This window comes from Enoplosus armatus, chromosome 23 (genome assembly GCF_043641665.1).
Source record: "Enoplosus armatus isolate fEnoArm2 chromosome 23, fEnoArm2.hap1, whole genome shotgun sequence".
NCBI classification, from domain to species: domain Eukaryota; kingdom Metazoa; phylum Chordata; class Actinopteri; order Centrarchiformes; family Enoplosidae; genus Enoplosus; species Enoplosus armatus.
In genome coordinates, this window is record NC_092202.1 from 10,814,348 (window position 1) to 10,840,563 (window position 26,216).

General features: G+C 41.4%; 1 protein-coding gene across 3 annotated transcripts in view; it reads left to right on the forward strand.

The window, feature by feature from the left end:
* LOC139305530 (protein phosphatase 3 catalytic subunit alpha) overlaps positions 1–26,216 on the forward strand; it is a 62,050-nt gene that overhangs the window by 23,960 nt on the left and 11,874 nt on the right. For 2 of the 3 annotated variants that reach the window (XM_070929406.1, XM_070929405.1), the window contains exons 2-8: positions 2,955–3,155; positions 12,676–12,800; positions 13,373–13,484; positions 13,946–14,091; positions 14,951–15,090; positions 18,524–18,601; positions 19,608–19,702. In XM_070929406.1, the coding sequence (XP_070785507.1) occupies positions 2,955–3,155; positions 12,676–12,800; positions 13,373–13,484; positions 13,946–14,091; positions 14,951–15,090; positions 18,524–18,601; positions 19,608–19,702 (897 nt within the window). Of the gene's footprint in view, positions 1–2,954; positions 3,156–12,675; positions 12,801–13,372; positions 13,489–13,945; positions 14,092–14,950; positions 15,091–18,523; positions 18,602–19,607; positions 19,703–26,216 lie in introns of all 3 variants that reach the window. The other variant, XM_070929407.1, reaches the window with a different exon arrangement.

A 26,216-nucleotide genomic window follows, 5' to 3' on the forward strand; every position in this document is an offset into this window, starting at 1 on the left:
TACTGTGTGTGGGAGCACAAACCCTCTGCAAAATTTTCAACTATCAACATCGTCCGTCCGTCCCATTCTTGTGAAAGCGATATCTCTGAATTTCTTCAAATTTGGCACAAGCGTCCACTTGGACTCAAGGATGAACTGATTATAATTTGGTGGTCAAAGGTCGATGTCACTGTGACATCATAATGTCCTCTTTTTTGGCCATTATTCAGTTAACTTCCATTTAGCCGAAATTCCTTCCAGATATTCACTACATGTATCGTATGAGTCTGGACAGACTTGGATGTGAACTGCAACTTGACTGGTTGGTGGAGGCATACAACTGCAGGGCGGTGAATCTAGTTTCACAGAAACATAATCAAATAACCGTTACGAACATTAGATATGGGGTTTTTCCATGCATCTTCCTCATAAAACTCAATGTTGATGAACTCTATGGGTGAATCAACAGATGTTTTGCAGAGAGTTGAAGATAACTTGGTCTAGACTCAAAGTTCAGATTCAGGAACAGCATGGTTGTGGTAGACTGCCTTGGGAGTTTACCTGTCATCGCAGTTGTGCTTAATTGGCTAACAATGTGGCCGAAGGAAAATACTGTAAACAGCGTACCCTCTGCCCTAATCAGACAGTTATACACATTTTCATGGGGTTTATTATGACAGCCAACTAAAATCAGTACCTCTAATATTCAGTAGTTCATACTAATGCTCTTGATCATCTAGCTGTCTTGTTTGAAGCTCAGACCCATCTTTGTGTTCAGGCATAAAGTGCCCTCCATACAGGTTCATAATAGTTCACACAAATGTTCACACTATATGCCTCCAACGTCTCAGGGGCCTGTGTGGTGTAGTCGTTCAAGTCAAAAGCCCCAAGGCCCTGGCCTCGAGCTAGAGTTGCACAGCAGGTGCACAGGGAAGTCCAACCTGAGGCCCTGGGTAATTCTATCTCAGACAGGGATTTCTGAATGCCCCAGATACCTTAGTAGAGACATTGTGCTGATATTGTTCTAAATTATGTTTTTGAGCACATTGAGTATTTATTTGGCTTGAACAAAGTTTGTGTTCAGAGCCCATTTTTATAATTTATTCATTCAAACTGAATGAGTTTCATAAAGATGTTTGACACCACAAGACTTCTATTATGTCACTATCATGCCATTAAAACATCAGTTCAGGAGCAAATAATTATCAGCTAGGTAGAAGAATCCTAGTTTCCATATAGCTTGCCAGCATCATAATGTTGACTTTCAGATATCAGAAATAGGTTTCCACTTCATTTGTTGGCTTTAGGCAATGTTAGAGTTTTATCTAAGCGGATCGAGCATTAACATAGAACATTTGTAGATAAATGTGTACGTTATCGTCAGTTAGATAGCCTGCGTCTTGCACCTTGCTGATTTAGATTGTTTGAGACAAATTAGTGCTGAAATTGAAAAACTCTGCAAGTCCAGTAAATCCGCAATTTCAACGTACACCTGTTAGAAAGCTTTAAATACTGCAATTGAGATCCCAAATATCGTCTGTCACTAAGCACAGAGTGACACAGATAAAGTGCAGGTCTGATTACCACTGATGTCACCTTTGGGAATGGATGTTAACACACGCACGCACGCACACGCACGCACGCACACGCACGCACGCACGCACACACACACACACACACACACACACACAGCCATGAACTCAACAGTATTCACTACTGGTTTAGTGCATTAGTCACGCCATATGCTATGTGCAAAGTCTGCAAGTGGACGTTAATTAAGAGCTTGTCTTATTTTTTAGACGCTGTAGAGCTGCTGAATTGAGACCACCACAGGATGTGGTCTTTAATTATGTCCTTTTTGTACTGTTGTTATGCTAATCAGGGGGTTTTAAAAAATGAAATATTAACACACTAGGCTTTTGTTTAGGTGGAGGCCACTAAAAGTACCTTTTTAATAATGGTTTCATTTAAAAACCTTAACCTCCCTTTTACCTGTTTGATGTCAGCTGCTAAAATGGCAGTGACACAAGGTCCATTTTAAAGAATTGTGGGGTTTCTGTTCTTTTGTTACAAGGACACACTTTTCATTAAAGTCTGTCTAAAGACTCAAAGGCTATTTGCATAGAAAATGTGCACCATCCATTTTTTATGCTGTGATTAGTGAAAGTTCACTGTTTTAAATTTGAAATGCATGCAAACTGGATTCAGGCCTTTTGAATGCATCTGTTGTGTCCAAAATTACTAGAGCACATTGAATTGCAGTGATAAGCTATCCTTTATAAGCCACTAATTATGGAAATACACAGTAACAGAGATTTGTTGTGGATTTGGTTAGTCTAATTTCCATGATGCCTTCAAGACTCTCAGAAATAAACATAATTTTACTCTTTTAAATCATTGTGACTGACAAATAAGCATGTCAGACTGAAGATGATGTCTCTGGTCTTCTAATCATACACATAAAACAGAGCATGTTTAAATATGTATTATCTTTCAGTGTTTATATTACGTAATAGACACTGCAAGGTAATACACTCACGTTATTTAGACTTTGTACTTATATGAACGGCTTTTTGTGTCAATAAAATTTTTTATCTCAGTTCCGTGCTTCAGTTTCAAAGTGTAATCTCTTTTGCTATGACTATTGCCAAGCAAACTAGAGTCTGTGTGGGTCTGTTATAAATATTGAAAATTGAATGACTCACAGATCATAGCAGCAATCTGGTAAATTGTCTCAGAGGGAGGGCTGGAAGCATGGGAGTGAACACTAACTCCCTCTCCTGCGGGGAGTCGATCCCCTGGAAGGTACAAAGTACCTGCTAATCAAACAGCTTAAATGCCGTTTGCTCAGTGATGTGGAATTAACTGCGTATCCTCATAAGCCTATTGTCAATGAAAGGTATATTAAAGCACTGTAAATATGTTATGAAAGCATATCAGCCGTAATGACTTTTTTTTTTTTTAAACCTTTGCAGCTGTCCCGTTCCCCCCCAGTCACCGGCTGACGGCTAAAGAGGTGTTTGACAGCGAGGGGAAGCCCAAAGTGGACGTGCTGAAAGCTCACCTAACCAAGGAAGGCCGCGTGGAGGAAGCGGTGGCGCTGAGGCTCATAGGAGAGGGCGCCGCCATCTTGCGTTCAGAGAAGAACCTGCTGGACATCGAGGCCCCTGTGACAGGTCAGGAGTCCAATTCGGCACATTGTGTTGGTCACCAGAGTAGTTCAAAATTCATAATAAACCTTGTCGTGTTTACGTTGCTTTTTACAAATCTGATACTGTTAATTATGATCATTCTGGTTATGGATTGCTATCAATATTATTTTATTTCAGTTTGCACCTAAACATGTGTATTTCTTTTTCTTTTGTCCTGTTTTTGCTCCTAGGTCTTTTGCCTTACTTATTTCCAAAATTGAAACTTCATGACAGCTTAACAACTCTCATGGAAAACATAATTGTACTTGTTGTTCATCAATAACCAAATGACAGAAGATGATGATCCATCCTTTCAGAGATGAAAACAGTGTTTGCACGCAGACATGGCAGAAGAAGAAAACGATTCTCCAACTCTTGACAATCCAGCCGTTTCCTATCTTGTTTGTCGCTTTGTTTTTCTAAAGTCAGTCATTATTAGGAGTTGAGTCCAAACCACAATCAAAATTAAATGTTAACCTAAAATAACTTGCAGCCCTAATTGTTTGTTTTATTAGGAGATTTAGACAGCTTGCAGATACAGGAGTGTTAAATTTGAAACACACACTCTGGAGGTTTGCATGCTTACAGCCATGTGAAAACATAATTTTCTTAATTAAGTGAGTCATCGTGCCTCCAGGCCACACTTTGGCCTTGTATCTTGCCATAGCAGTGTATTTTATTTTAGGAAACACACGGGTTTAGTTCATCCAATTTGCCAAATCTAACAAGCTTGGTGACACTCACTCAGTTGGCTGCTTCATGCATTAAAACATAGTTCTGACACAGAAAAGCTCATCAGAATATCGCTGTTTTAATACTCAGCAGACGGTAAAGAAAAGGTAATAAGACAGAGCTATGAACCATTGTGATAAAACTCTAAAAACAGCATGACAAGCTGAAACATATTCTTTCGTGTTTATTGAGATTTATTTATTTATTTATTTATTTATTTTTTTACAGTTTAGCACTTATTCTGTCTCAAAAGCGCCCTGGAGCTGAAGTTGAGCTCATTCATGCCTGCCGTTGTGAAGGAACATACTGTAGTAGGAGGCTCGCTGATGCATATGCACACATGCAGTTCATCTATTGTTGTCTTTCTTCCTGGTCAAGTGGCCTGTTCCTCCATTAGACTTTCTGATGAGGCTTCTTTGATGTTGTTGTAATCAGAGGCAGAGGCCTACTCAAAGGATCTATGGCAACCCATCATTTCCTAATGCGAGATCATTCTCAAAATATGGTCCAGAGAGGCCTTTGCTCATATTTGGCAGGCATTGTACTTGCTTAAATTCATGAATGCACGGCCCTTTTGTAAACAGAAGGGTGGCTCTCGTATGCTTACTGAGGCCATTATGAGGAAAGAATATCTTGTCTAAAAAAGATGCAAAAAGGTCGGACAATATTAAGCCTTATTTGCTGCCTCTGTCTTTGTGTTTGCACAGATGCAAGAGAAATCCTGTTAAACATAATCAGATTATTGATCATTTAGCCATGTACGCACGGAACTTTTACACGTAGCTAGTATCACGATGGACGCAATGTCGAGGGATGAAAGGGAGAATCTGCACTTGTAGCTGTATGCCAGTCTATCCAAACAACTTCAATTCTAACTCAAGCAAATTGCATTGATCTTCCAGTTCAAACTAATTTCCACAGTGAAACAGTAAAACTTAAACACATATGCACAATGAGGAAAAGCTGTGATCTTTCTCACAGCCTGTCCTCTCACTGTGCAGGAGCAAAAAAGAAATCTCTTAAAGTGACAGTGTTTATTATACAAGATGTTGATGATTTAAGATGTTGGTTTGAAAATATGGTAGTGGGTAGGGGAGAGATCTGATTACTGACAAATTATGAAAACTATAGGGAGTTGATCTGACATGTAAAAATGTTTTATGATCTCCTGCCTGAACCTGATCACAATCTGGTTCCTTGTGTGTAAACATGCTCTAACGCTGACCTTCCGCTGTGGCCAGATTGTCATTGAAATTCTGAGAAACTCTGTCACAAGCTGGCTTGTCTTGATTTTCAGATTTTATAGTGGTTCAAATTACGGCCAGCAAAGCCTCCTTCCTTTTGTTGTGTTACATAGAAACTGTGGACAGCTTCTGTTCTGCGTGCAAGCCGAGGATCCTGAGGAGCTGTGTGTGTGTGTGTGTGTGTGTGTGTGTGTGTGTGTGTGTGTGTGTGTGTACACGAGCGCGGCATTGAAGCGCGTCTTTTCCCTCCCACTCAATACCCCTGTCTCAACCCCTCTCCCACTCAGTAGTCCTTTTCAGCAAGGATTTCTCTGTTGCGCGTGATCCCGCTGTGTTTCCCTCTCATGCGTGCTCCCAAACCCGCACACCATTCTCTGTAAACATTTCTTTGTTTCTCTCAGTGCTCCTCCTCCCTCTGTCCGCCATGTTTTAGCTTTCTGTGTCATGCTCTGGGACTGTTTCTCTCTCTCTCTCCCCCGTTAGCACACCTCCAATTCCAACACGACACATGGTCAGCAAATTAGTAAGTAAATATTTATCAGAGATGTAAAGCACCATGACATGTCAGCTATCTCTCCCTCTCTCTCTGCTTCTCACATTCACATAGTCACTTCCTGGTTGGGCCAGATGGCAGGTGGGGTTTTCATGGAGGGAGGGGTGTGTGTGTGTGTGTGTGTGTTTGTGTGTGACGAACAGAGCTGGCTTAGGCCACTGAGTACAAGCTGCTCCCATGGCCTTCGCACAAGTCACCCATCAATAGAGCTCCTACAGCCTCATCACCAGGCAACAGCGAGCTTTTACGCTGTCCGTACACCTGTTTGCAGTGCGGGTGCTCGACCCCGCTGGAGGAGCTTGCTCTCCAATATACTAAAACACAATGTTTTACTTTTTTCACAAGCTGCTGAGGTAACCAGTAGAATCTGAAATGCTTCTAAGGTTCAGTGTTTTTAGCTGTAGCTGTTTTGCATTTCATAATATGAGATCGTTTTTATGAAACTGATGTATTCTTAGTGAGGAAATGTTCAGACCTTGGTTGTGGAATTTCTTGTGTACACCTTCGAAAAGGTCTTACTAAGACCTTGATTGGGATGGCAGTTTTATGAGTTTAATGTGAAGTGTGTTTGCTCTGTGCAGCATTTGCAAGGCCATTAAGCCTTTCCAATAGGTTAATATGCTACAGTCAGTGAGAAATGAGAAATACACAGATATTAGAACTAGACAGCTAAATCGGCCGGGGAGATATTTTATTGCAGATATATCTGTATCTGTGTACACGTCGGCTGATAACTAACAAGAAATTACAGTAGAAGAATGCCAAAGAGGTAATTTAGAAACTGTGTCCACATTACATAGGATTGCACTGACAAATTCATTGTTCTTGTTCAGTGCTCAACGTGGTTTCAATCCTAATCAAAAACATTTGTCTTGCATTTATAAACATTTCTATCTTTTGAAAACAGGGCTTCGGTGCGAGTCCATCAAAATTAAAAGACATCGCACAGCTCTCCTGTTGATTTTGCTTTATTCACCAACATTTTTGGCTTGTACCACCATGCAGAAGGCAAGATGTGCAACATCTTCTAATTTTGATGTGTTTATGAAAAAAAAAAAAAGACCATTGGCGGAGGTATCATTGTTAGATTTTTTTACACTCTCAAATATCGATCGGCATCTGCGTCGCAGATCCAGTATCGGTTGAGCTCGCAAGATAAATCCGTTTGAAAAATGATAAATGAGAAGAAAAGTATTTCTTCTGCTCAAAATCATGTGTTTTCTCTAACTTTTGTTTTTTTCAAGTAAATACATTTTACCTCGTCATGCCTCTAAAAATAAAATAATCCAAAAAGAGAACTGCACAAAGCTCATAGACACGCAGTATACAAGCTATGATAAGGGGTCTAGAGAGGGTCCCAGTTTGTAAAGGGTTGGTACATAGTCATTTGAAGTTGTTCGAACTCTTCAAAGTCCAACTCTAAATCTGACTCTGTATTGTTGCTGCTGTACTGGTGATAACAGCTTTTTATACATCACATACAGTTTAATGTTCATAACAGATTGCAGGCTCCACCTCGGCCTTTGCATAAACGCATGCTCTGCAGGATGTAAGCTCTCAGAGAGTGCCATCATAAAACCGGGGGGTAGTTATGGTCCAGTCTCAATCAAAACATGATCTGGCACAGTCTGCCTCGCCGTGCATTTCTCTCGCTCAATGAGCCCGGCCTTTGGAGTGGCCTGTGTAGGTTCTGAAGCCAGGTTGTGTAATGCCCACCACCCACTCAATAGCTGCTGCCCGCTGATATGCTGCTACTCAGGGAGATCACTTTAGCGCACAAGCAGGAGATGGCCAGAACGAATTGTTTCTCACTCCAGATAATGTACTCCCACCTGCTCTTCTTATGTGGGCTCTGGTTCTCACCTCGTTTTTTTTGTGTGTGTGCTGTGTGACAAGAGGGAGGGAGGCAAAGCATGTCTGTAGGTGTACTGGAGCAGAGCGATGGGTGGATTGTGTGTTCGCTGTGATAAAGCAGAGCGCTGAGCCGGAGGAGTGAGCCGTTGTAGCATTTCTGTTTGATTTGCATCGACCGGCGTCGTCCATGTTCGCGCGGATGAAGTGACTACAATTCACAGTGACCGTCACATTGGGTCTTTTTGGCCAGTGATTAAACTCTCCTCATTGCTGTGTCACCCCGCTGTTTTCCTCGCCAGCAAGTGACAGCTTTCCAAAAGGTCAGCTGGAGGTGCAGTCCTCCCACACACAGTGTGTTTGACGTGTGCTTCAGGTGAAATTGCAGCCTCTTACTCCCTCACCGGACTCCCTCCTGCAGCGCTGACTTCTAAAAACATGAAAATATTGTTAATTTCCCCGTGAACACTGCAAGCTTAAAAAAAGCTTGGTGTTGTGGTCTGAAAGCAGCCCCTCTAATCATGTACAATCTGTGCAGATAGTGGTGTACTCTGGAGCACAGTTTAATGTAAATGTTTTTAGAACAACTGCTTTCCATCTGTTTGTTTCTCCACAATGGCTACACTGCATAGTTGCCATTGGTGATACCCATAGAGGTCCTTTATCAGGTCAGCAGCAGCTTCGATTTGTTGCGTTTTTTTCTAAGTGGTATAAGCTGCCATTGTTGAAAGGATTCGGTGCCATTGAGATGTTTCCATAGCAATAACCAGTCTCAGCATCACACACCCTTCTGGATAAAGCCAGATTTATCACTTGGATTGCGTAGTTGTGTTGTCTTTTTTGAAAATGTATCCTCATTTTATTGCATCTTGATGTAATTAACCCTGAACATGAAGCCTTCATGGTAGTGAGGAGGCAAAAAACAGGATATTACAAAACATATCTGCAAAGATTTCTTTCAGGAATAAAGAAAATATCTCTCCTGCTTTAATGGCTGTTTGTTTTTACAATTATACAGTTTAATAGGCTTTAAAGGTCAATGCAGGTTTTAATTTCCTTTGAGTGTCAGACAAATACACTGTTTACCCCCAATTAAAACTTTATTTAAACAGTTACATGGGCTTTTTTTACTTCACCACCCAAGTAAACCAACTATTTGAATCGTAAATTAAATAGAATGAAATAACGTCAACAGTGTTGCTCTCGAGCTGCCTGTCATTACATAAAACGCACAAATTAGAGGCTTTTCCGTAGGACATAAATGAATCCAAACAATCAGGGCACATAAAAAAAAACACATAACTGCTTCTTGTATCACTGGAAAAGACAGACAAAGACAAATGTCTCTACCGATTAAAAAAAATAAACTGGGGTATTAGTTTTGCAAAGAATAATGTAGTATGGGAGGAAAGGTAAAATAGAAAGCAGGTGGTCAAACCAACACATCAAGGTATGCAGTATTTTTTTACAGTTAATGGCAGTGCCAATAAATAAGAACATTAATAAAACACTAGTAACAATTTAAGCTCTATCAGTCATGCCATGTTTGGGCCATTTTTTTGTTCCAATTAATCAATTTTCCAGGAATCTTACAACCAATCTAAAATAAAACCAGCGCTCCATGTTTGTAGTAGTGTTGGCTTGATTGCAAGAGGGAGTAAGGACATCTTTAGAAATCGGACACAAATAACAAGGCTCCTTTTTGAAGTCGGTCCCCACTGTGGATTTAAACAGTTACACAGTGTGGGTTTAATAAAAGACAAATGGTGAAGCGGAGGTTTACGATACAGTCAAGGAGAGCTGATTCTCAGAGCTGTCTCACGAGGCTCGTAACTTGAGATAATTGCTCTCCAACGCTGTCCTCCAGCTCCCACTAATTGGGTATCTTTCTGAAAGACTTTTTCACAGGCTCTTATTGTAATTCTCGCTGCTAGATACAGTTCATAAAGCGACAAACAGCTTTACCAAAAAAGAAAGTCTGTGTCCTTCTTTCAAATTGGATTTCAATCGATTCACCCTGTTGTTAATCACTATCTGATCTCTTGAAGAAGAGATGAATTGCGGCACGTTGACATCAGACGTGGATGCCATGCTTATTGTTACGTTATGTTGCTGCCACTGCGATAGTGTTCACATTTAATATTGCTGATCTTTGAGTTGTTTTTGTTTATTGCAGCTCTCAGGTGTTGACTTTTCAAACTTGCTTACTGAAGTGGAAAGGCTTTGAGTCCGTTTGTTAGTTTTAATTGCTGTTTTGATCACACTGTGCTGTATAGATTTAATTCTGTGACATTAGACACCAATAGACAGCATAACTGTAGACTTTCTTCTATATTATTAAGATCAGTGGTTACCAACTGGTCAAGGTCCAAATTTTCCCATAGGCATCAGGTCAAGGTTTAATTAACAAAACTAAAACTCCAGTACAACTGCAGCTTAAGTGAAAAAAAAATGAAATAAGCTGCATCAAGAAAATGCAATTAGGATTTAAAACCATCATTTAACAGAACATTAAAAGCATCGCAATAGTAGTCACAACTAATTTAGGCTTATTTCAGCTACTAAAACAGTGTTTACATTATAACATGTAGACTGGCCTGATCAAACAAACAGGGCAGTTCAATGCAGTCCTGAAAATGAATAAAGAGAATAAAAGTTTACAGGTTTCAACCCAGGCTACTTCACTGCATAATACATACTCCTATTTTTTGTGTTCAGTGTCAATAAAATCAAGGTGAATATGTTCTGTGTCAGCTGTGTTGACCTGTTGTGGAGAAAGCCAGCTTCTCCTCAGGGAAAGACCACGACCGTAGGGTTGAATGTTGGGAATTTAGATCCCAGGATCACCAAGGTTTATCTCACCAAAGTCTGCCTCCTTTTCCCGTGAAAGATACCTGCAGGAGTTTTACTATATGGGTTCTAATATGTGTGTGTGTGTGTGCGTGTGTGTGTGTGTGTGTGTGTGTGTGTGTGTGTGTGTGCTGTAACAAAGACACCATCTCCAGACCTCATTAAACGCTACCATGTAAAAAAAAAAAACTTAAAATGCCAATACTATGATATAACTGGATCTGCAGGTTTCAGCTGGCAGTTTACTGACCAGCTGCGCGGTTAAATATCGTTCACAATCCACGGTTGCGCTTTCAGGCGCCGTCTCGCATTTCCCAAACAAAGCTCATGCCAAATGAGAGAAAGCCACTTGATGAAAATGAATTGCAGGTTTTATAGACTACCGCTGCACACAGGGCAACGTATCAACGCCAGGCTTTTTCCACATTCCACCACTGCCATAGCTCCATAATAAACATAAAAAGAGTGCAAAAGCCTAAATGCCTGCAGCCGTCACACAGCAGCAGAGGCGATACGCACATCTCTCATTTGTAACCTAGCGACCGTCCTCACGATGTCCTTTTTTTCCAGGAGAAAATCTCTCAAAGATAGTCAACGTTTAAAAGGAATTGTTGTTCTAATGAATATGGGGGGGGGGGGGAACAAAAGTTGAATAAACATCATTATGATAATCATTTTATAGTATCAATATTTTTTTAATATATTCTGTGGTTAAATGACAATTTTATTGACAGTATGGTGAGAAATCCCAAAAATGGACCCTTGGTCCTAAAGTAGACCCACCAGTTGGGAACCACCCATGACATTTATCAGTGATAAATAATAAGTTCAGTTGTAACCGACCCCTTGAACCAGCCTTTAGAGGATCTACAAAATTGACCAAAGGCTTTCAAATCAGACGACCTCAGGTGCACCCTGTCAGTTAATGGCGGCTAAACAGCAAATCTCCTGTGGCCTCTGCTTCTCTCGTCTCCCAGAGAGTAATGGAGTATAGGGTCACATAGGGTCACACAGTGTGATAGGAAACCAATCAAGTTTGAGTGATTTGCGGTTCCTGATTTCTGACACGGATGGGTTCTCCCCAGAACACTCCCCTGACGCCATTTAACAGCTGCCTGCTGGCCTGTTAGTAGCTGTATAGAATTAATGTGACACTAGATTGAAGTAAGTCTAGCGATATGGTGGATTTAAATGTACTGGGATTCCCGGATATTCAAGTGGAGTAACAGACTGTCCGTGCTATTCGGATGAAGTCAACATGTCCTTAGCATTTGTCTGTATGTAATTGCTATGACAAGCCAGATTTGTAATCACGGTTAAGAGCACATGTTTAGAAATGGATACAACTGAAAGCCTTCCAGAGGTTTCAGCCAATGAACTTTAAGTGTATTTGGCAAAGATAGGTTTGTTCAAAGTCTTACTAGCCAGTTGAAACACCCCAAGGTTATACAGAGGCCGAAAGAGGATGTGGTGGAAACGCAGGCATGAAAATGCACACTGAAGCCAGTTCTTGTGATTCCTTTCCATACTGGACTACTTCATATAACTACTTTATAAAGGAAATAGTGAAGTATCAACAGAGTGTACTAGTTTTGCCTGTAGGAATGTGGCTTGCTTGGCCATGTTTGTGATGTGATTCCTGACATCTAACCATTGTGAATCTAGATCCTAACACATATCTCCTGCCATAGATACTCAGGGTACAGACTGTGATTTGCCATTATGTTCCCATTGTCTTTGAATAGATTGGATTCAGTTTAACCTCCTCGTTTTAGTAAACGTGTGTGAGGTTGAACAATCTCCTCTAATTTGTCCCATTTGGTTCAAACCAGCGTTGTTTTTTCTGTTCTTTTCTGTTCTGTTCTTTGCATAATTTCCTGGAGCAAGCGTGGGCTGCAGAGCTGGCAAGGATCAGTGGTCCATCTATAACGATGCCCTTTTTAGTTACAAATGAGCAGTTTATGTAAATAAATTTTACATTGCTTAATGAATTAAACTAATTAAAAATGATATAGTAAATAAAATGCTGTCTATATAATTATGAGCAGCCACTGAAGTAGGGGTAGTCCAGGACACTACATATATGTGTGCCATCCTCTGTGGTCCTATATTCCAGGTTTACTGTGATATCATACATTGCCAGAGCTCTTCACATCTGATGGAAAACATGGAAATAAGCAAATAGCTTCTCACACAGTAATAGAGGCTTGTGTCTCAGCTGTAAAAATAGCTGTTATCCTGATGTGTTTTTGTTCCTCTTTCTGCCTTATTCCAGTGTGTGGAGACATCCATGGGCAGTTCTTTGACCTGATGAAGCTGTTTGAAGTAGGAGGATCACCAGCATCCACACGCTACCTTTTCCTGGGGGACTACGTTGACAGAGGGTATTTCAGTATTGAAGTGAGTCTGTATATCTATTTATTTTCTGTGTGTGTCCTCATGAGGGCCTAATCAAGTGTGACACACACCATGTGCCCAACTGAAGTTGAGTTTATTAATAGCTTTCTTTGAGCGTAGATCAAATCAGGCAGCAGATATTGGAGCAGTAATAGGCTTTTATAATAACTTCAAATTTAGCCTATATAGTAAATGTCACGCCGCACCTTAGGGTTATGTAGAGAGAGATTTTTAATATGAGGCAAAATACATGTGTTTAATCTGGGACTTCAGGTTGGAATTTACCTAGATATATATTCCCTACCATCTCATTGGCTGAAACATTAAACTTTTATTAATAAAACATATTTTAATGGAATGTGCCGTGCCTGATGGTTCTTCTTGTTGTCTCTTCCAGCAAGCCTGAAAACGTGCCACAAAATGTACCGCATGAATGTTTCATCAGAAGCCGAGTTGCTTGTGTTATGCCACTCTGTGAAATTGACAAAGTCTGACTTGATGGTATATGTTTCCAGTGTTATTGAAAGATGACAAGCTAACTGTTCCCCAATCCTTTTTGTTCTTCTTTGTTTCAGTGTGTGCTGTACTTGTGGGCCTTAAAGATCCTTTACCCCAAAACACTGTTTTTGCTGCGTGGGAATCATGAATGTAGACATTTAACAGAGTATTTCACATTTAAGCAGGAATGTAAGTAATGCTTTGGCACTTTTTTTATTTTTTTTTACCTTTGATCTAAATTGAGCCTAAGCAGTCTGGTCTGTAATTCTCTGTGCAGAGAGTAGATGGAGAATTGAGTTATTCTTTCTAAAAGTTGTTTATTATGCGTCCAGTTCAGCCACCGACCACAAATGCTCACTTAAAAGTGCCCTCAGGCCTGGTACAGAAAATTCAGTCCAATTTTTGCCCTTCTTGATATTTACACATGTCAGAACTATTTCTGTTGGACTCAGACAGAGTAGAGGGGGAAGAGAAAGAAAAAAACACAAAAGCGCTGTGAAATTGTGCTGTTTTTAAAATGTGTTTGGGAAGTTTTTTGGCGCTTTAGAGAGCCTTTCCGTCCCAGTCTAGCACACTGCCCCAATGTATGAGAGCTGTGTTGTTTGACTTGGCATGCTCTCCTCTCCCTGCCCTGTTTCCCCCCATGACAGGTAGAATTAAGTATTCAGAGAGGGTGTATGACGCATGTATGGACGCCTTCGACTGCCTTCCCCTGGCTGCACTTATGAACCAGCAGTTCCTGTGTGTACACGGAGGACTGTCTCCAGAAATCACAAATCTTGACGACATCAGGAAAGTATGTGTCTGATTCAAAACCATTTTCTCTATAATTTCATAAAGCTACAGTGTGTGTGTGTGTGTGTGTGTGTGTGTTTTTAACAGCAGGTGGCCCTTAATGGCTTTAAAAATACAGATCATTTGTTGAAAATTGGAGCTTCCTGTGCGCGTCATGTCTTTTTCTGCATTCATTCAAAGTTAATGAGGAAGAAACTGCATTTGTTTTAGCATGAGGTGCCGAGAAAATAACAACCTTAGTAGCAACACATGAAGTGATTCTCCCGGATCTGTCTCAAACACCACTCAGGACTTGGACACGAGGGACTGTAAGCACCCGGTCCGGCCCTCCCTCTGATTAAAAAATGCTGAAGAGTCGGATCCTGCTTTCAAACTAATTCAATAGTTCCAAATGGATTTTGTGGCTGCAATCAGAGGGCATGCATAATAGAATCTGCTCTATTGAAGTGTCCATCATGCTACCCATCTAGTAATCCACAAGCTTTTGTTCGAGAAAGAGCCATCCTTGGCTGAAAGCAAAGTCATTTATGTTCATTGCTCCAAAAGAATGGCTGCCATCGAGTTTTTTCATGTCTTTCCAAAAAAAAAAAGAGCCTTCTAGGTACTGAAAGATGAGCGCTGTCTTTGACACGTCATCCATACTGTATATCCCTTCTGCCTTGAATAGAATTTAAAATCACTTCAGCGAACATGTTATTTGGAGTCACGATTTAATTACGATCATGGCAGCAGCAGCAGCCGCCGCCGACGTGGCTCTCCCGGAGGAAGCACAAATATTTTCTCTGCAGTAGTATGCATGCTCCATGTACAATTTTTCCAGTCAAACAGGCTGACAAGAGTCCCTGCTTTTTCTTCCACAGCTAGACAGATTCAAAGAGCCTCCAGCATACGGACCAATGTGCGATCTGCTGTGGTCCGACCCCCTGGAGGACTTTGGGAATGAGAAGAGCCAAGAGCATTTCACACACAACACAGTGCGAGGCTGTTCCTACTTCTACAGGTATTTTGTGTCTAACAACTAGAGTAGTGTGGTGTTTTTAGACATTTTTCAATTCTGTAATGTCATTTTTGTTACTACTTTGGAAAATTGCAGAAAGGTTTCCAGGTAACCGCCAGATAGATAACGGCTTTTATTCACTCCTAGCATCAAATAGCATCTGTAATGTTCAGTGTATATGACAGTCTCATGTTAAGCCAACACTATGATTTATATTAGACTGCAGAATTAAAAACATATTTCAAAAAGCTTGTTATCTAATTTGATGTTTTGACTACATTTAGGAAAAATAAATCATCTAGTGATTAGTTTTGGCTGTACTCTCTGTGGAAACCTTATTCACCAAAGTGATATTCAATACAATGAACATTTTCCGAGACAGAATATTTGAACATTAAGACAGGTATGGAAGTCAGTGAAGTGCTTCAGTAATCATAAATGGAAAAAAAATAAATAACCATCATCTTGTCAAAGAGTAGATAAATCAAGAAACCCTGCTGCCAAATTTCCATGTCTCATCTCTTCATTTTCTTACCCCTGCAATCCCTCAACTGTGAGTAGGAGACCAACAGTTGTTAGAACATGGCGTGCATTAGAGTAATCCAAAAGTCTCCTCATAAGACCGTCGCCAGCGTTTATGTAACCCACATTACCTTCATTTGAGCTGAGTAACTGAACAAACAGAGGAAATGCTCGGAGCAGGCAGCTCGCGCTGTCACAAAATGTAATGAACTGGCACATTACCACAAGGCACAGTCCTGTCTCTTAGTGCGTCCAGCGCTCCCTCCGCTCATTACGGCCTAAGCGACGCTTACTTGGCCCCGGCGTGCCTGCAGCTAGCCAGCTAATGTAGACGGAAATGTCCTGAGGCTCCTGATATGCCTTTTCTCTTTTTGTTTTTCTTCTAATAACAGGTGTTTCATAACTACTGACTTAATAGTATTTTAATGTCCGTGCTTAGAAATGAACTCCCATCACTGCTGCTGTTGTGGATTTGTGAGGGGATATTTTGCCTGATCGTCTATATATATCTTGGTTTTTTTTTTTTTATGTGAGCCATTACACTGCAGGTCTATTACACTGGCTCTGTGTTAAAAGAATGTTGTAACTTCACTGAGATGTTTGGTATGTGGCCTTTTGTACATCAAACGACTGATTTGACTGTCACATGTTTGTGTTGTACCAGCATCCTGGTTAACCTTCTGCCATTTGGTCAAAATTCCTCCAGAGTCTTGTTTTCATAAGTGTCCTCCACTTCATCTGCCCAGGGGACGGTCGCTAATTGGCATCACACTGGCATTCAGGATTTATGAGACAGTTTAAGCCAGACTGGGGGAGAGCCATTCCTCAACTCCCCTCCCCAAAAAAACATCAGCTTCTTTGTTGCTTCTGTCTTGCAGCAACCAATAATTTCCCCCAGCGCCGTAGGCACGCTCGTAACACTTTTACAAACGCAACTCAGGCATGAAATTGCACATGTTTCAAATATGGCTGCTTTCATTTTAGCCTCCACTCAGCAGCATAGATGAATCAGCCTAAAGTGACTTTCTTTACATCTTTTTTTTCATTGGTGTTAATCCAATATTAAACCAGTGTTAAGCTTCAGTTTTAACATAGTGAACTCGCAAAGTGCCACTTAGATTGAGCACGAACTCACTTCTTGCACAACTCGTCCAAGGAGCTCATTAACATCTGTGCCCTGTTGTTGGACAGATGGGAGATGCTCTAAACTCAAAATGCACACTGCCAAAAAACAAACTAGGCCAAAATGTATCTCGTCTACCGAACGGCTCCATATGGCATGTATCTGCATCTGCTGCAGGAAATCAAGTGAGAAATAAAACATCTACCCCCCCCCCAACAAAAAGAAAACTCATTGCATTTTTAATTCCTTCTCAGGCAACTGCTCCCTCCTTTTCACTTCCTTCACAGCAGATGTTTGTTGTGCTTGTCAGGAATGCATGTGCTCTCATGTCTCCATGAACCAAGACTGTCAATGAACCTTTCATAACTCCCATGATGGGTTTTCACACAATTCAAATTTAAAATAATCTACCTCTGCACCGAGCTGAGAAGACGAGCATACATACAAAAAATAAGCCAGGCACATTAAAGCTAATTTACTTATATAACACTTTATTACAAGCCTGCCCCAAAGGGCTTTACATTAAGAGATGCAATGAAGCTGCCATAATAGTGACCAAAACAGCTGAGCACTCACTGTAAAACCTCACCGGTGTATTGTGTTGATTATAGAGACTGAATCTTGTCTTAATGGCGATTTTAAAAAACAGCTGGCAACAAATGCCTGGGTGCTTTTGCTAAAGGGTCGGAAGCCAGAATGTATAGTTTGGTTTTGATTGCTGCATGTGGGTGTTGTACGTAGCTGTGCTCTGATTTTGCAGGGGCACCGAGCTAGGATTACAGAACTTAATACATAATCTTGTATTTTGAGCACAATATACTTCTTCATTGAACCATAATAAAGAAAAGCTTGAAGTTAGCCCCTATTATTGTTGAAAAAGTCCTCCCACATTCACCAAGTGCTTTAGATGTAATGCAAAGGTGTCATTCATTCATTGTGAGCTGTCACTCACTTTGTTCATTACACAGCATCCCACGATTCACAAATTCTGACATCCATGGGGGTTTTTAATTATGTTTGTTAGAAGCAACGCTCAAAAGTATTGTGGTAGTGCCGCTTTAATAGCAACTGGTTTTGATATCAAGACATTTTACTTAAGAAATGCTGTTGGCCAGCGACTCATTTTGAACAAAGGAAGTTTCCAGTGGAAGCTGGTGTTGAGGAATGAGAGGTTGTAGCATGGAAAACTCTGAAACCTTACTGTCGTTTGATAGCTGGCAGTGAGGTCTTTGGTCTCTCTGCTCACAGACTGAATAGATCAGCATGAGCATAAAACATGCTTTAACACTCCCCAGCGATCGCTTTTTTTCTTCAAGAAACAGTCTGCTATGAATCATGTGTCATACTTGACATTTTTTGAGTTTCATTCTAGAATAAAATCCACCATTTCAGAGGGATCACACCTACTCCTCTTACAGTATGAAAGCTTCTTTAAAAGTTATGCATATTATGGGTTATTATTTTGATTATGAGTCATCATACCTTTGCTCATAAAAACGTTGGGTTTTTTAGGACATTAAAGGGCTTGGTTTAAATTTCAGGCAAAGTTAAAATTGATATAAAAGCCTTAATTTACAGCCAACCTTTCAAAGAAATATACCTCTTTTTAAGCCACAGTTGGTTTTAGAACAAATATAGCTTGAACTCAGTGTTGTATATCCGCTTTTTCTCTGAGCACAATCAATAATACCCATGACTTATTTAGTTATTTCTATTGATCGTTCTTCTTGATCTTACTGGGGTTTTTCTTGATGTATGAGTAAACCAAATGTTTGTCTCTTTATTCAACAGCTACCCTGCAGTCTGTGACTTTCTACAACACAATAACTTATTATCTATCATCCGGGCCCATGAAGCGCAGGATGCTGGGTGAGTGTTGTGGCATTTCGTCTTCTGCCATCACACTGTCACACGGCAGAGTGATTCAGACCAGGGTATTAAATGAAAAGCTTCCCCGGTGCTCCGGGGCTTTGCCCAAGCCTGTCTGGAGTACAGGTTCGGTGCGGTCTGAACTTTGAGAGAAGTCGCAGTAATCCAAGAAATGAAAATGAATCCAGCGTGGGGAGTTAGTTGGCCAGATGTGATGTGACAAGTATGATTCATGCAGATCTTGTCAAGAACTTTGGTTTAAAAATGTTTGAGTTTGAAATGTTATGTCACTATATGTTGTTTACTTCACATTCAGACACATACAGTGCTTTACGACGACCCTACTCGTCTATTATACATTAGGAACTAACTAGCCCTTTGAAAAGTTTGGTCTTTAAAACAGGCAGGTGGGTGGATGTGTCAAGCTGATCTCCCTCTAAGCAAGGTTAAGGCGGTGGGATGCACAGCATATAGTTGTTTACCATTACACTCCCACAGCGCGGTCACATAGGACACCTAGCCACGTCTCAGATGAGGTTGCTGCCCTAAGCCACCTTAGACCACACATGTAATAATATTGAGTTTCATGTGTATTTTCTTTGCAATTTCTACCTTTTTTTTTTTTTTTAATCTCTGTAAATAGTTGCGGCATGGTGTGGTGCAGCAAATAAATCATCTGAGTTAGTACTTTGTTTATTTAAAGCTCTGTTCCATTCCAAGTATCCAAACCACCAAACACAGCACAGACGTTTGCCGGGAGATCAGAGTGGTTGGGTTTGAATGTTGAGTTGGTTCAGTGTGATGACTACTTAAGGGCAAGTTTCACCTGTAGCACAGGGATTTACTCTCCTGAGGTTACACCGAGTTGCTGCCCCTTGATGATACATCAGCTTACAAGACAAACACACATAATCATATCCCGGGGGCTGAACACTAATGATTAATCCATGAATGACATGTTGTAACGTTTACTAATGCTTACATCTCCTTTTGTACATTTTACCAGATATCGCATGTACAGAAAGAGTCAGACCACTGGCTTCCCATCCCTTATCACCATCTTCTCAGCACCCAACTATCTAGATGTCTACAACAACAAAGGTAAGGAGAAGAAATATATCATTATCAATCTTCAGTGGCTTATAACATGAATACCACAGTGAATGGCTTAATTCCATTTAAGAGTTTCAGGGCCAGGGTATTGTATATGTCAGCTGACATTGCTTACTGGTACACTTCAACAGAATGGAGCCTTCATTAATGTTATTAGTGACACCTATACTGTTCCTGCAAGGACAAGACAAAATATTTGTTGCAAAGAATGCCCATGGAGTTCTCTGATTTTGCCACTTTCTGGCTTAGTCCACTTGCTCCTGAGAAAAATGTCTGGGTCTCTGTTTTGCTAGTTTTTGACTCTCAGCTCTTAACCCCTAACCCCGGGCAAGTAGCATACAATTGGTTTGCAGGAGTATTGTTGACAAGGATTATGAGAGTATTAGGACACGACCAGAAAACTGGCAAATCAAAGAAATAAGATGAAAGTGACTGAAAGCTGAAAAGAGCTGCAGACTGGAGTGTTGAACAACCTGTTTACATTACGGGAGACCTTTGTTTTAATGTCAATGTCAAAAATATTGCTTAATGGAGCTTTAAAAGGCCCTTAAAATATTTTCTTGTCTTTTATTGGAAGGAGCTTTTAGCAAATTTAACACCCCGCCACAGGGCAACAGTTGAAAATTTGTCCATTTGGCTAACACTGGCACATTTACAGTGATGTTGATAAATGTGCATTGCCCCTATAAAAATAAATAAATACATTGTTTTATTGCTATCCTGTAAATACAGTTAACAAAAATGCTATATATTTCCACTTTGAGGGTAGTATATATAATCTGATATGGTATTAAGAAGGTCTTCGGGAGTCTTACATTTCACTTATACATTGTATGCAGCTGTTGGAGAACCATTCTACCACTTGTCAATAGTACTCAAAATTTAAAGTATTGTGTTTGTTCAATTACAAAAATCTCTGTGACACAGATTTTGGTCTGGTCAATTCAGGGACGAAGCTGGAGTTTTTCCTCATTGGAATCGGGGGTCTAAGGACGGAGGGTGTTGTATGCAAATTGTAAAGCCCCCTGAAGCAAATTGTAATTTGTGATATTGAGCTGTGTAAGTAAAATTGACTTGACTTGACAAGTGAAATGGCGTGGTGCCGTTTCTCTTGGCACCTGGTGGCGCCCTATGCGGTGCTACGGTGCCCACGCAGCAAGATAGGCTTGCCTTTGTGCTGTGAGTCAGCACTTTTCCCCGGAGAACAGACAGTATCTGCCTTGGCTGTGGGGGCATGTTTGGATGGGGGTGGCGGTGGGCAAACCACAGGAAATGGAAATGGGAAGGAAAGAGCGATGTGCTAGTGCACGCTGTTTTGCAATTCCACTCGTGATGAAATGCCATAACAGAGCTTTATACTGCAGCGCTGATGGTGTGAGTATATTACACCAGGGAGCGAGGGCTGTCCTTTTTTTGTTTTCTTTTGGCCCATTTGCAGGTGTGTTTCTTTGATCTGAGATTAGGTTGCATTTGTTTACTGTTTTCCTCCTGAGCTGCATCCGTGCCTCCCTCCCTGCACAATAAGGATAGTCAAAAACAGCGTGGCAGTTTGCCTGCCTGGTTCGTTGTTTATTATTAGGACCCCATTTGTTCCATGCCAACTAATCTTCCAGGGGCTCACAGTCAACACAACACTATACAAACAAACAAACAAAGTGATGTCAGGCGAATGTTGTTTTTAGTTTTGGCAACCAATTGCCTGGCAAATCATTTGCACCCCTCGGGCTCAATATGGAACAGTCAAAGTATCTAAAATGATTTGGTCTGCACCCTGGTCTTAGCTACAACTGGCTGACCTTCACTTGATAAAATGCCTCAGAGAGCAAGAGTGGTTATCAGAAAGAAAAATATAACTCAGTGTTTGTTTTTAGAACTGACTCCATTTATGCACACAGGTACATCTTACCTAGCAGGACTGCATGTTCTTTATTTCTCTCATCATTCACTGTCTGCTTGAAAATGAGGCACTCTTTGTTTTTTCTTCGGCTAAGTCTATCATGAGATAGATCTTTGGCTTAAGATACAAATATAATAGCAGAGAAAGAGAGCAGTTCCCAAGCAAATAAACATCCCTCACGCTAAAGGTCTTGCCAGAGATTTTATGTTAAAGCTCTTAAAACTTCACAAGTTGTGGTTATGTAATTACTTGGTTCCCAATTCACTTTATCAATCATTTGCTTGTCTCTGCTTGATGCATTTTCCCCCCACAGTTACACAATTCCATGGAACAGGCACAGCTAACCAATGCAGCCCTATCAGTCCTGTTGATGCTCTTCTAATCAGTCATGTGGGTGGGGTTCACTGGTAGAACCAAAGCCTCTGTAATGAATTGGTCTGCTGTTAACTTCTTGCCGGAGCTCGGAGCCCACTGAGCATGTCCCGTGATTGATGGCCAATCGAGTGGGCACATAAATCTTAAAGGGGAGGGAGGAGGCATCAGCAAGTCCCATCAATATAGTGCTGGGAGTTGGCCAGATTGACCAATGAGACCTCTCCATGTGGGGGGGAGGAAGTAGCGAGAGGCGCACCTCCCGTCAGAGAGGACGAGGCGGAGGATATCTATGAGGCACCACAAACGGGCAAGGAAAAACTCCTCCACCAGAAGTAAATTGAACTTGCAGCTGAGTCAGGATAATCAACACATGAATGATGCTCGGGGGGTGTGATTCTATAAAGATAAAGTCCAGCTTCAAGATGCCACCCATCCCTCCTTTTCCTTTCAAGTCAAACTGTTGGCTTTGCAGTAAGTGTCAGGCGCTGACCAGCTGTCCATCGCAGCTCTGACCCCTGCACCCTCGAGCTGACAGGGGAGCTGTGTTAAATGAAAACACAGCAGCAGTGATTTAGCAGTTTTCACAGTTTGAGCTCTCGCTGTTTGAGTCCTGAAGTGAATGCAGTGGAGAGAGCAGAGATGGAGAAGAGGGTGGTGTAGTTGGCAGTTATACACTATACACTTGCGGTTTTGTATTAATGGAATGTTTTCTGCTGCATCATTATTGACTGGTCCCGAAAGCCAACAACTGAATCCTAATGGCTGTGGTGCTTGGATGGAATGAAAGCTAAATGACAGTGATGTTGCCAACGATGTAGACTCTGGTCTTTTATTTTACCCCTGAGACAGTGAAGGATTGGTTGGGTGGGATCCATCTCACACCTGTTAGTCCTTATATAATCAACATAATATGAACGTGTCGCTCGTCTCTTGTGTTATTGTTTGATGATGCATGGATACAGGAATGGACTGGCGGAGCGGAAACCTAAATTACCTGCCCGCGGCCACATGCTGATTGGTAGGTAGCAGAGATGGGTGCTTTGAGGAAAAAGGAAATGGAGTGGTATGATTGGCGCCTGGCCCTGCCACTGGAATAAATAGCAGGATGGAAGCTAGGGCAGTGATGACGCCAGCGCAGCAGGGAATTCATTTTTCCCCCCTCGTCACGAGTGCCAACGAGACGAGTATCCCTGGCTGCAGATGCCCACCCATCTGTTATCACTCTGGTCATTACTGGGCTTCCCTTCAGTATTCTGTAAACATGGTTCAGTTACAAAACTTTTCATGCTGCATCAAACAAGAAAAATGAACAACGTGATGTTATGCAGGACAGGCTCTTCTTGTTCCATACCAACAAGGATTTAATAAACCTCAGTTTAATATGTGTTCAGTTATGGGTCATTGGTGGGTGTGCAAGTGTCGGGTTGGGTATTGTTGAGATTTGATCAATCTGATTCCAATTTTGCATTTTAATGAGTCATGGTTCCTTCCTTCCTTCCTTCTGATCATATTTTTGAGTAAGAAAACCAAAACACTTAATACTTACTTTAGCTATATCTAACAACTGAACATATTCTGTTCACCGAAGAAGACCATGAGATGCAGTAGAGAGCTTGAGTTTATTTTTATCAAACCATTTGAAATCGAAAACAACCTACAAGATACTTCTATTTTCAAGCCAAAATAGAGATAAAAAGCTTCCTTCTGCCACTGAGGAAGAAAAAGCTAGTAAGTGGAGCTTAAGTTAAGATTTTGTTTTGTTTTGTTTCCAAACCAAAATAATTTGAAATCAAAAACGACCTGTTAATTTCGGCTGCCCTAAACAGTCATTTGTCATAACATGACAAGGTATTTTGTCCCAACCCTACCCTTGTGTGAACATGGACATTAATGATGGGAGTTGCACTTCCATTTATTTATTAGCTGAAAATGAATTAGAAACCATCCATGCATTGTTCAACTGTACATGGGCTATATTCAGTCCCTACCATCTACATGTCTGATGTGTAATGGAAGTCGAGCTCTGAATGTAATGGACCAAGTAGGTCTGAAAGGTTGGCAGGGAAGACTAATCCAGGGGAACATGATACAAGTGGCCTCCGAGAAAGATATGCAGTCAGCAATAAGCGTCAGGGCAGGACAGTGGGAATCTCCCCCTGATCTCAAAGCAGATTTAACAGTGCTCGTTACCGGGGAAACCGGCTGAAGGCACTCCCTTATGAATAATTAATGAGCGGGCGTCGCCTCGCAATATCTGTGTTACCGTGGTAGCAGGCCTGGCCTCAGCTACCCTGTTAAGCACCACCAGAGCAGCAGAGACATCTAGTGGCTGTCATGCAGTGTTGAATTTAGCAGTGGAGTTGAACACAGGACTCAGCTGGTCGCCACAAGAGCAGTGCCCTCCTGCTGTATGAGAAATAACTTTGCATATAATTGTGCATTTGTAGTAATGCATGTTCTGATAATAGGGAAGCAAAGCGCTGCCCCCTGGCACCCTTATCTGCATGTTTAATTAAATATCCAAAAAGAGAAAGCGGGCCTTGACCCTGCCAGGGCACGACGGACGTGTTTTGTTTTGTTTTGCACAGGGGAGGTTGTCGGGTGTCTCTGTTCCTTTAAAGGGAATCCGATTTGAAGGAGCGACGGCAGGGGAGCTGACCTTCTCCCCCGCTCTGCCTTTTTCCCTCTGGGCTTCCATGGCTGCATTCAATCAAGTGCCTCGACCATGTTTATGCAGTATGTGATGTTTATGCAACGCCTGCCCACGCGTGCGACTGCTTTCATGCACGCCGACGCACACACGCATAAACACCCGTCTGAGTGGAGTGTGTCGGAGTAATACAATGCTTTTCTTATTGGACTGGGTCGTAGTGTTTTGCTGATATTGATAATAAACGCCACATTAGTGATACAGTATATGGATGTTCCCCTGCAGGAGGTTTTCCTGTTTGTGTTGGAGGATGTGTGTGTGTTCACTTGTGCAGCCTGGGATAAAGAGGTGGTGGCAGTGGAATGTAATGCTTTGCAGTACTTAAGGGACCACTTTGATTGCATAGTTACTGCACTATATGCATTACCATGCCTCATTGATTCCACACACACACACACACACACACACTGAGGCGAACTCCAGCCTAGCAGGATGTTTTCTGACCTGATTTGTGGCGCGACCGAGGTTATAGCTGCTTGGGATGCCAGGTTTGATGACTTGCTATTCCCGACCTGAGAGAGGCCAAGTCAGGAAAGTCCCCCATGGTGACCCAGCCACGGTGTCCGCTTTCCACAGATCTGGGCCACCAGACTGGCCTCGTGTATGAGAGAGGCTGGGACCTCTATATACAGCATGGATATATTTATGTTTGGTGGCTCGCATGTTGTCCTCAGGACCCGCATTCAAACTGCGCCTTAATCATGGGTGAGGTCACATGCTGCGGTCAGTGTTTTGGAGGTGGTTTCTATGTCAGCGTTACACAGAGACCATGTGATTATGATGAGACATTCTGTAAAATAAGCTGATATACTTATATATATATATAGCACAAAGGGTTGAAATTGGTTTCAAATAGTATGTCTTCATGTACTGTACCATGACTGTTTTAATACTTTATGCCAGCATGATCCAAAGTACATAAAGAGGGTCAATTGCCATTTCAACTGTCTGTCACTCATCGCACAGCTTATTTTTTTTGCTGCTTATATTCTGCTTCCCCTTCTACACCCACACCAAGCTAGCCACACCCACTGGAGACTCTCCGCTGTTACATGATTAATATAACTGCTTGAATAATTTAAAAGCCACTATGAGTAGACTTTCTATGTGAGAGTAACATCTTTTTAATTATTCTGACAGGATTCATTTGAATTTCTGTGTTTTAAAGGAATAGTTCAACATTTTGGGAAATACACACACTTGTTTTCTTACCCAGAGTTTGATGAAAAGATTGATACCACTCTCATATCTTTCCATTAAACATGAAGCTACAGCCAGCCGCTGGTTATCTTAGCTTAGCATAAAAACCTGGCTGTGTTCAAAGGCAGCAAACTCGGCCTACCAGCACCTCTAAAGTTCACAAAGTAACACATTTTACCTTGTTTATTTAATTCTCATGTAGTGAAGTTTTGTTGTCATCGTGAGGTCACCTGGCAACCAGAGATACCAGGAAGACACTGCTAGCTAGCTGTTTCCTCCTGTTTCCAGTCCACATGCTAAGCTTCTCATCTAACTCTCGG